This window comes from Tachysurus fulvidraco, chromosome 11 (assembly GCF_022655615.1).
Source record: "Tachysurus fulvidraco isolate hzauxx_2018 chromosome 11, HZAU_PFXX_2.0, whole genome shotgun sequence".
Taxonomy (NCBI): Eukaryota; Metazoa; Chordata; class Actinopteri; order Siluriformes; family Bagridae; genus Tachysurus; species Tachysurus fulvidraco.
This window is the reverse complement of record NC_062528.1, coordinates 11,293,262-11,303,750: the sequence shown is the minus strand read 5'-3', so window position 1 is coordinate 11,303,750 and position 10,489 is coordinate 11,293,262. Positions and strand designations below refer to the sequence as shown.

The window sequence follows — 10,489 nt, the reverse complement described above, 5'->3', positions numbered from 1 at the left end:
GATTAATTACCAACATAGCCCCTTAACTGAAACCTTGATGGTCCCCTTCCCATGTGGTGTTCATTGCTCCCTACTGTCCATTTCCCCTGGCTTTTAGCAAAACAGCCAATCATTTCCCTGTTACCAGACCTAAAGTAAGGAACGCTACCTCTGATTGGCCCAGGTAAACAGAATGGTAATTCTGTTTTTCTTCTTTCAATTTCATGTGTACGACCAATTATTACTGAACTCATTTGCAGGCAACAAAACAAAGCCCGTATTCTTAGATTGTCACCCTCTTAGCTGTACAGTGCATAAACAAAACAGTAATAGCTAAAAAATTAGTTCACGTATGAGGAAATGAATGCATAAAAACCCACAGACTGGATACTTGACCGGCCATTTGCTTGTGGAGTTAACCTGTTTTTCCTGTTTAAAATATTTGCTCACACTTGTGTCAGTAAGCACAAACAGTATATCACTAAAAACAATAGTTTATATATGAGATATTTTTGTTTACTTTATTGAGCCAACACACCTAGATGGTGTAATAGCTAACTAATTACTACAAGCCAGTGAACCTGATACTGATTGAATGCTAAATTAACTAGTCTAAACTAATTTTGTGTTGTACTACCTGTCATTTGATATTAATCATGGTGTTTATTAAGCACATCACTCATAAATATTATCATATTTCTCTTTATTTTAAAAAGTCAAAGGGGGAAAAACATACCAAAAGTCATATAGAAAATTGATAGAAAAAATTCCAAACAGCAAATATATACAAGGCTAGAAAATGAGATTGACATGAGCGTGAGCACAGTGTGATGTTCACAGTTCACACTTAAGGCCTTTCCCTCAGGGAGAGAGTGCATCAGAAAATACACCTATCCACAACAAGCCACACACTGTCCATAGGAAGTGGTTTACACCACTGCTTTACACAGGAAATCATAAGACAGGCAGTCACGAGATTACTGGTACTCAGTATGCTCTGGAATACAGTACAGTACCCACGTGAATAAAGAGGACCCAAAAAAAAAGAGTGCTAGCAAGGTTTTCACATGGTTTACCCACAGACATAGCATATGTGGTTGGTTAGATACACGCCTAAGAACTCTTTATTAGAGCAATGGCAACATGCAAGCAATCTAGTGGAAGGCCCCAGAGGTTCATTATTCAAAGACAACGAACCTACATATTGAAACTTGTCTTCAAGTAAAAAAAGTCTGGCTCAGTTTCTTCCGTAATGTTATTGCAGCAAAAATCATGACCATTAATTAAATTACAGCGCAAATTCATTTAGCATGTTGTGCTTCTTACTTCTTTGTAGTTTTGTTGTGGGGGTTGTTACAAAAAATTTGTTAATAAATACAAATACACACAGTATGATTCACAGAGAACTAATCTGTATGTCCATGCTCATTCAATCTAGTTGATCTTTACAAGCCTTGCTTACAGGGCATAGATTAGAATAAAAAAAAATATTAGTTACATCCTGACTCCTCACTAAGGACCAGGCATAGAAATGGAAAGGAAAATAAATACCTTAACCTTTGACAGGATAAAGATCTAGAATATTTGTAAGGGGAATGTTCACAAACCGAACCTGTTTTAATATCTCGAGGCTATCATATTTCCAAATCTAGTGAACTTCTGTGAACATTTAAATAGTTCTTGGATCTAAATTTATTAACCTCGCTGCATTGGTCCATAAAATGTTCAGGAAAACATAAATCTGACATACAGCTTTCAGACAAAAACAAGGAACTGTTAAGTACTTTAAAGTTTCACCAAAATATACAGGATACACCGGGATGAGAACAGCCAGTTCCTTTTAACTCTTGCTTGTTGCCATTTTCTCCCAAAAATATTTACATACAAGTTCATTACAAATATTAACACTGCTACCCAGCCATTTGGACAGCCTATGGCCTGAAGGGGCCACAAAGCTTCTGGCATCAATTCTAGGGCCTCCATTGGAGGTGATCAATCTTTGAAATGAGTGTTGAATGTTGTGTTCCAAAGTATACATGCAGGTGGGAGCACAAAGGCACTAACCCTTTACCCCACCACCCACCCCACCCCAAACACCGTTCACTGACTGCCCCTGCTAAATCAAGCACATGTAGGTTTTTAAAGGGTGATGTAAGGCACATTCACCACACTGATCGCTGAAAAGGAAGCGTGTGGTACTGAAAGGCCTGTCTGTCACCTGAACATCTCTTATTTTGATAGTCTCATTTAGTGGTGCCATATTCCCTGTGCTGTGACGCAGTATTGCACTGTAAGGCAGCTAAGAGCAGATACAGCATTTCAGTGCCTGAGGTACAACCCATCCTTTCAATTAGTGCTTTCTGGAGACCTGGATTTTGGCATTTGTTTTTGAATGCTTGTCATACATAGATGTGTGATGACCCTGCATTTACACTAGCTAGGTAAAAGATGCTGACGTTGCTTACAGTTTGTAGAACATGTGCATACAAGTCCTGATAGGCCAGGTAGGTTCTGATAAATGATAGTAGGAACTAATGCATAAAATTACACCTAATGTCACGTTATTTTTATTTAATGCTTGTTCTTACTATTTTGTGTTCCAAATATGGTTGAATGGGGGGAAAAAGAAGAGGTCTGGGGACAATTAATTGCACATGGCACAAAATTCTTTCAATTACATTTTGGAGTTAATATTTTACTGAGTAATTGATAATTTGCTTATAATTTATACCATATCACATCGAACGCTGCTCTGTTTTGTAAATGACAATCTTGCTAGTGTGTAGACAGGGTTGTGAATAAAACAAAGTGAATGCAATTTAGTTCATAATTAGAAATGATCTATACTTGTGAATTGGACACGCCTAAACTCACTTTTTGACACATTTGTTGACAGATCACAGAGTACCCAGGCCTTCAGGTTGGTCAAAAAAGAAAAGAAAAAAAACGTTTTCCAAAAATTAAACAAGCATCCTCCCGATTGTGCTTCACAGCTTCACAGATCTATAGAGGCACAGATCTCCCCTTAACATGCCCCCCACACACTTCAGTCACTTGCTACATGAAACTACTCCCAAAAGAGACAGGAAAAAATAACAATTTACAACACATACAATTCAGAAACAACACAAAAAAAAACAAGAGAACAACAAAAAAAATCCACAGTGAATTCTGGGCCTGCAGAAATGTCCCCGAGCCAGTGCAGTAGATTAGAAGCTGTGTTGGGGAGCGCCGGCACTCCCCCAGTGCCAAATACCCGTCCGTTTATCTGAGCTGGTAGAGGGTGCTGATGGTGTTGGCCATGAAGGCAACCAGGCCATTGTACAGGCCATTCCAGTTCTGCCGCTGCACACCCTCGTTCTAAAAAACATACAGAATGTGGTCATGATAAGTATGAACACAATGTACCTTCAACACACTTAATATTAATTACAATCAGTGGTCATGCCAGAGTGATTGTATGGTGTGTGGTTAGCATTTCATTAGTGTGCACTTGCACAAGATTGTAAACCTAAGCAAAAGTTCATTCAAAACCTCATTCAAAAGTTCAAATCATCTGCAAAGGAATTACAAAGCAATTTTAAAGCAAATCCTTTCTCTACTTGAGTGACAGCTAGACATCAACAACAAACAAGTCCTCGACAATCACAGACTTTTCTAGTCAAAAAAAAAAAAGAGATGAACCCCAGCTATGTTTGTGTGCACGCGTGACCGAAGACGGCAACAAAGAGAAAGTGATCATATGCGTCTGAGTATTAGACGAGCATGTTTGCAAAGCAGTCACCGTCAGACAATGTCTTTTGCTTTTCAACAACTGCTGAGTCATCATCTAAAAATAACCCTGAGAGGAGAGATGAGGAGTCAGACAGTTAGTAAATAACTGACAGATCACTTCTATAGTCCCTGAAAAGTGGCACTGAAATCACTAGGCCATGTACAGAGGGGGGGAGAGAATACTGCAGTGTGTAAGTAATTACACAGTGACAGACGAGCACAGAGGTTATGTGAGAACACAGGAGCAGCAGACAGTTAACATGACACAACAGGTCATGAACTGCAACTACATCCCAGTTGCCACAACAGAGTCCTCCCTATCATTATAATGTTAATTGCTCTGCAGTTAGTAAACAAGCATGTACTCATTTATTCTCCAAGTTTCAGATTCTCCAGCAGACAACCTCTGATCTCTAGGCTTTATGAGCAAGCTAAAAAGGTAAGTCTCCTTAACTTTCATTAATAAAGACTTGTGCAACTTCTAATCAACTACAATAATTACTGGTTGTGTTTCAATATCAGGTAAACACAAATTCCCAAGCACTCCAAATTCTAGGGCTTATGTATATTTTCTTGAACAACCTGTGAACAGTGACGGTTTGCTTCAGTGTGCTTCCTTTAGGTGTTTTGTTTTGTGTATAAGTGCAATAGTTTACAGGAAGCAAAAATAAGAACAGGAAGAAATGACCATACACGCACCCGGTAATGTCACATGAGTCGTTTGTAGAGAATTTTATAAAAAAGCTTAAGAATATATACCAGTATGTGTGTGTTTAGTTGTTGTTTAGAGAGTATAAGATAGACTAGTGTGTCAGCAAGGGGGAAAAACATTCTGAACATGAAAGAAGATAAAGAGTAGTGAGAATGAAAGGAGACAAGATGTGCATTCTACCTCCACACTACTAGCCCTGTACATACACACCCACATCCAGCCAAAGTTGTTGTTCCGCTGCTTGAGGAAGTACCTATAATTTCTTGACTGGTCCTGAGTAAACAATGTTTGTGTCATGTGCCGTAAAAGCATCCTGGTACCAGAGTACAGAGGAGCACAAAACAAGCCATACATGTGATTCCCAAAAGAGCAGGTTCAGCCATGCAGCATACCAGTTTTATTATGTATATCATTTGTACTGAGAACTGATTGTTTCTGAGATTGTGTGACAGTGCAAGTGAAAGTGTTAAAAAAACAAACAAAAAAATACAAAAACCTACAGTGCACTGTCTGGGTACATGAATGTGAAGATGACTGACGTGTCAGTGTGCGCTTGTCAGTGTGTGTCTACTGAGTACATTCGTGTATTTCTGTGTGTGTACATAAAAGGGTGTGTAGGCTGGAGCAGAGTGCGGTGACATCATGTGTGTTTGTTTGAGAGGCGAAGAGAAGGGAGGAGGGGGAGTTGGTTTGCATGGGGGAGGGAGAGATTAGACTGTGTTTACTCCCTGCCTACTCCACAGCTCGACTCCTCACGCGATACGGCAGGGAGATCGAGAGCAACAGAAAGACAGAGGCAGGAAGGAAGGAGAGCGGGAGGGAGGGAGAGCAGAGCAGAGCAGAGCAGAAAGCGAGAACAGGGGTGCACGAAAGGAGAAGGAAGGCATAAGGTTCAACCACTTCAGGAAATCTGACTCCAGTCACAACACTAACCATGGTGAATACCACATTGATCCATTTACAAGAAAAGTCACTGGAGGCTACATGCACATACACGCACACACTTGTACATTTTCACAAACACTGTCAGTGACACACATCAAAACCAATCACTGTTACACAAAACAAGGCCAGGGTTGTACTATATATCACCACAGCTACAGCACACAAACTGGTTCCTTACCCTTCTCTGAAGGTAAACAGCATTCATCTCATCTCCTATGGTTCTCAGCTGGACTGCCACTCTGCCCACCACTTGTTCCTCCTCCACAGACTCCTCTTCAGCCACAGAGCCTCGGCGGCTTGACTGAGCCGAGGAACTACTGCTCTCTGTTAGATGATTGGGCAAGAGCTGAGGCATCCTGCTGGGACAAGACCTCTCCTGCTCCGTCCCTGAAGGATAAACAGAAAAGAAATTATCACTGTCAGAGAGTTCCATCTTATTCCATAAAGACCAGGGAGACTTTGTAAATATGAACAAGGCTCCTCATTCTTTTGGGCTTCTGAACGAACATCGGCATACCATACAGATGTTCCATCTGTCTCTAACGCAAAACATTTCTCCAATGGAAAGACATTATTTCTACAGGACACTAACAGGACTTTGCTGACCCAAGTAAACATCCACAGCTTCAACAATCAACCTCTCAAACCTTCATAAATCTTCCCCCTAGTAAAACAATTTCAACACTCACATCATGATCTGTGTATAATCTAATAATCTGCTTAAAGTGCTCAAGTTTAGAAGTCAAGTGAGTCTTTAATTTAACCATGCATTCTTAATTGAATGACGTCTTGATTTAAATGTTCTTTACTTTCTTTATTAGCATGCACAAATAGCTCCACATGACGTGGAAATGCATGTGTGTGGGGCTGAGTTCTGCTAATCCTTCAAGCAGGTGACTGAACAGAGCGAGTAACACTGGGAGAACAGTGGTGTTCTGGCTTGTTGCCAGGGTAACTGTAAGCCCATGCAGCCTGAGATGAAATGCAGTCATTGGTGGACAGGAACAAGGGCCGGGCTGTGATTGGATGGACAGTGTGTGTGTGTGTGTGTGTTAGGGGGGCAGGCCAAAAGCCTGCAGCTTTTATAAAGGAGGTGCCAAAAAAAACAGCACCGAAGGGTTCAGCTGAGGCTACAAAAGCAATGACGATCTGTGGAAATTTTGGGAAGATTTAGTAAATAATGAGTGTCTGACCAAAACAACGCAAGACCACTGCTCAGTGCGGCATGAGCATTCTGATACTGTATGTTGAGTTGTGCTCAGCAGGAAGCCACGGGACAAGTTGCAACATGTCCTTTTTTCTAATGCAAGACCACAGAGGGGCAAAAACCACTTGAACATGAACTATGGTCATTGTCACAAACACCTGAAATGCTTTTTTTCTGCATTTTATTAAGACTTGGGGGTCAAACATGGTCAAGCATGCTGTAAAGCATACTGTAGTCACACTGCTGGTGAAGTTTACAGAATAAAGGTTAAAAAATACCTGAGCTGTCTCTGAGTGGTCCTTCCTGTTGGGGGGAACTGGACACGCTCACGGCGTCCTGTGTGAAGATGACGGGTGCTGGTACAGTGCTGGTCTGAGTAGCCACAGTTCTGCATCTTCTGGACTGCTGTGTGCCTCCAGCGTTCCAGGGATCCCGACGCAACACCTCCATCCTGCAGGTCTGCGGCTGTGCAGAGCTCCGACTGTCCACTCTGCTGTCCGGCTGTGGCCGGGCCATGACAAAACAGTGGCTGTAGCAAGAAGGAGGGGAGAGAGAGAGAGAGAGAGAGAGAGAGAGAGAGAGAGAGAGAGAGAGAGAGAGAGAGAGAGAGAGAGAACAGCTTAGGGGCAATTCCATATGGAGCCATTGCTGTGGATTTATGCACAATCTGTTAGCAAACACTTCAGCTGGGGTCACTTCAGATATATTCCTAGATGTTGCCTGTATACGTTTTTTACGTTTATGGCATTCCGCACAGTCTGTATAACGTGTGCAATAACTTGACATTAAAAAGTAGTTGTTTTGCCTTGGGTTGTGTGGCATTCAGTATAAATATGTGGCTGCAAAACACAGTATATAAAACGTATAGTATAATGAGTAACATGATCAGGACCATGACCCCTTCAAAAGCTTGTATTGTTTTCAGGGGAGCTCATATCTTATTGGGGTTTTACAAACAAAACCAAGGTATAACTAACCCGTTTAGGAAGCAAACAAAACAAAACCATTTTTGAAGAAAAAGAAAATAATTTTTGTAAAAAAAAATAAAAATAAATGTGTTTTTTTTCTTCAAAATTATTTAGTTGAATTAACAAAACAAAACAAAAAATGAGTTCAGTTCTCCTGCCTCTGGACCATTAAATGTTTAAAAACGTTTAAAAAAAAAACACAAGAAACAAACGAATTGTCAATTTATTTACAAGAACATCGTGTTTTGTTTTGTTTTTTCTTTTATATATATATATTTTTCTCTTTTGGCTGTCGGCCACTAGGGGGCGCGCGCGAGCGGCGCGTGCATGTTTGTAAACAAATCCGTGCAGGTTAGCGGTAATCAAGTAGCGCGCGCGCTTTCTCAACTCCAGCACAACACGTTTACACGCGCCAAAAAAGTGAAATCTGCAACAAGATATTTCCAAGTTGCAACACCGCCTGAGATTTTTTTTAATCAGATTTCCGTTTGGCTAAGACTGTCGATATGGAAAATACACTAACTTAAAAAAAAGTGTTGAAACAAGCTGGAAACTAATATTTACACCAAGGGACATGCGAACAAGCGTTTACAACCAGGGCCGTTTTCGAAACGTTAAAAATCGCGTGATCGGATTTTTACGGAGCTGTTAGGATTATTGCGTAATGCGCGCGCGTGCGTGCCAGCGTGCGTCCGTGCGTGCGTGCGCTCGCGCGACAGAGGATGCCTCACGCACGCACGCGGTGACAACAACACAGACTTTATTATTATTATTATTGGCTTTGTTTATAGCAAAAACGACATGGAAACGGTATTAAGAGTATGTGACACGTCACAACGTTAATACACCAGTGAGCTCCAACACACCGACACGTGAGCACGTCAAAGGACATGCACAAATAAATAAATAAATAAATAAATAAATACCTATCATTCCTACCTGTAGAGTAGAAGTGTTGTTGTTTGGGGACGTGTAGATATTGTGTGTATATTGCGGCGTGTTGTTAGGACACACGGTGTTTTGATGCTCAGTAGCCGGCGTCCTTCCTGCGCCACATGCACGTTATTCCTGGTCTGATCTCGCGCTTCGCTCGAGTCACAAAGTAAATCCGTTCATGACGCGTGATTATTCCTCGGTGATGTCGGTGGTCCCTTGTTGACAACGTGTGTCAGCGCGGACGTGGAGCTTCGGTAATGACAGCGGCTCGCGCTTTACTGTTGCGACGTGCTCGCTTTGGTCCACGCCCTCTTTTTTTTCTGTGTTCCGTAACAAGCCCCGACATGCTCGTCAACAACACCGACACCGCGACAACCTGCCGTTTCCCGCCCATGCGCGCACAAACCCGCCCCCCCTGTGCCACCATTGGCTGTAGAAGTTCACCATTACGGTCACGCGGTCCAATCAGAGTGGGCGACTTCACCGACCCAATCCAAACAAAGAGGTGGGATTAGATTTGTAGTAGATTAGACAACAAAACAACGCACGCAGCAGCTTTCGGCCCTGCTTTAACCCTCCTTCTGTTTTCTTTTTTTTTCTGCATCTGAAATTATCTCTGTGCGAACATACACTAATAGTTAGGAGTTTTTAACAGGACTCTCAGACCCTAATGAGACAGTGCAGGATTTCACCATAAAACATACATATAAATATATAGTGGGCTGTTATAAGTGCCTGTTAGGGTGAGAAAGATTTTTGGCCTTTTCTGATTGCATTAGTCATCTGATTGCATCACTTAAGTAAATAAATAGGGATGTGGTAGCCTAGTGGTTAATGTATTGGACTTCTGATCTGAAAGCCATGAGTTCAACTCCCAGGGGCGGCCACTGCTGGGCCCCTGAGCAAGGCCCTTAATTTCTCAGTTGTATAAAATGTATGTCAGTCTGGATAAGGGTGTCTGCTAAATGCTAGAAATGTAAAATAAAGCCTTTTATCTTGTTAAATTAACTACACATTACTTTATTGAACATTTCATAGTTTTTAAAATTTTCAGGAATCTAAAGTGGGCAAATTTAAACAAAAATTCATAAATGAAGGTGTTCAAAGACTGGAAACACACTGCTGTCATCAAAGTATGTACACCCTACATAAATATACATTTTTTTACCCACCTTTTCCAGTAACACTTCGTCCTGGTCAGGGTCACTGTGGAACCAGAGCCTATCCTGCGAACACAGGTCAAAATAAATCCGGTGCCTATCCCAGGAAAACTAGACAATGGGTGAGGATACACCCTGGATGTGCACCGTGTCCACATACATTTGCACACTCATTCACAACTAATGTAGATTCAATAATATGCAGCCAGTTTAAAAACAGGCATGTTTTTGAGAGAAAACCAGAAAACCCAGAGGAAACCAGCACAAACATGTGAAACTCTTCCCGTACAATAAGAAGAACGGAGAGTGAACATCACAAGAGAGAGGATCCAAAAACTGCTGAGAGGATATGAAAGAGACTGGAGGCACTCAAAGAGGAAAGAGTGGGCATATGAAGTGTGAAGTGACTTCAGATTTTTATATCGTACTTAGAAATGGAAATGCAAACATATTGTTTGTTTTTACTATTAGTATTTTCTGCATATACCATGTAACCATTTTTATTACCATTTTTTAATGAGCACATAGTAACCTTGTCCTTTGTGAATCGAAAAGTTTGAGCCAGCTGGAATTTAGCCATAATCACATTTATGGCTCTTACTGTAAACATATTCTTAAATTACACTAGTCTACAGTTAATGTATTTATATCCTAAGTAGCGACACAAAATGTGGATGCTATTTTAGATGTATATATTCTTTTAGGGCTGTGGAAATAATTATTATGCCATGGAAACCCTGCTAATAGGAGGTGTAGCTGTCTGGGCACTTTAGAAAATTCAGGTTTACATCATAGTAGGTTTACCACG

The 10,489-nt window shown here is 41.1% G+C and overlaps 1 protein-coding gene and 1 long non-coding RNA gene across 2 annotated transcripts; one reads left to right on the top strand and one right to left on the bottom strand.

The window, feature by feature from the left end:
• Nucleotides 1–665: 665 nt before the first annotated feature.
• Nucleotides 666–8,905, bottom strand: bbc3 (BCL2 binding component 3). The gene is made up of 4 exons (XM_047820740.1): nucleotides 8,525–8,905; nucleotides 6,896–7,146; nucleotides 5,589–5,797; nucleotides 666–3,339 (listed from the first exon to the last, which is right to left on the bottom strand). The coding sequence occupies exons 2-4, from the start codon at nucleotides 7,131–7,133 to the stop codon at nucleotides 3,244–3,246; spliced, it is 543 nt and encodes a 180-aa protein (XP_047676696.1). The 5' UTR covers nucleotides 7,134–7,146; nucleotides 8,525–8,905; the 3' UTR covers nucleotides 666–3,243.
• On the top strand, nucleotides 3,438–6,894 carry LOC125145917. The gene is made up of 2 exons (XR_007144388.1): nucleotides 3,438–4,192; nucleotides 5,563–6,894. It is a non-coding gene; the product is annotated as an uncharacterized LOC125145917 (long non-coding RNA).
• Nucleotides 8,906–10,489: the final 1,584 nt, after the last annotated feature.

What these genes read in the sequence shown, in the direction of transcription:
- bbc3 (XM_047820740.1), bottom strand. Translation starts at nt 7,133, where the DNA reads ATGGCCCGGCCACAGCCGGACAGCAGAGTGGACAGTCGGAGCTCTGCA. An exon ending in ACCACTCAGAGACAGCTCAG is followed by an intron (nt 5,798 to 6,895) that starts GTATTTTTTAAC and finishes TTTATCCTTCAG; the next exon opens with GGACGGAGCAGGAGAGGTCT. An exon ending in CTGTTTACCTTCAGAGAAGG is followed by an intron (nt 3,340 to 5,588) that starts GTAAGGAACCAG and finishes TATGTTTTTTAG; the next exon opens with AACGAGGGTGTGCAGCGGCA.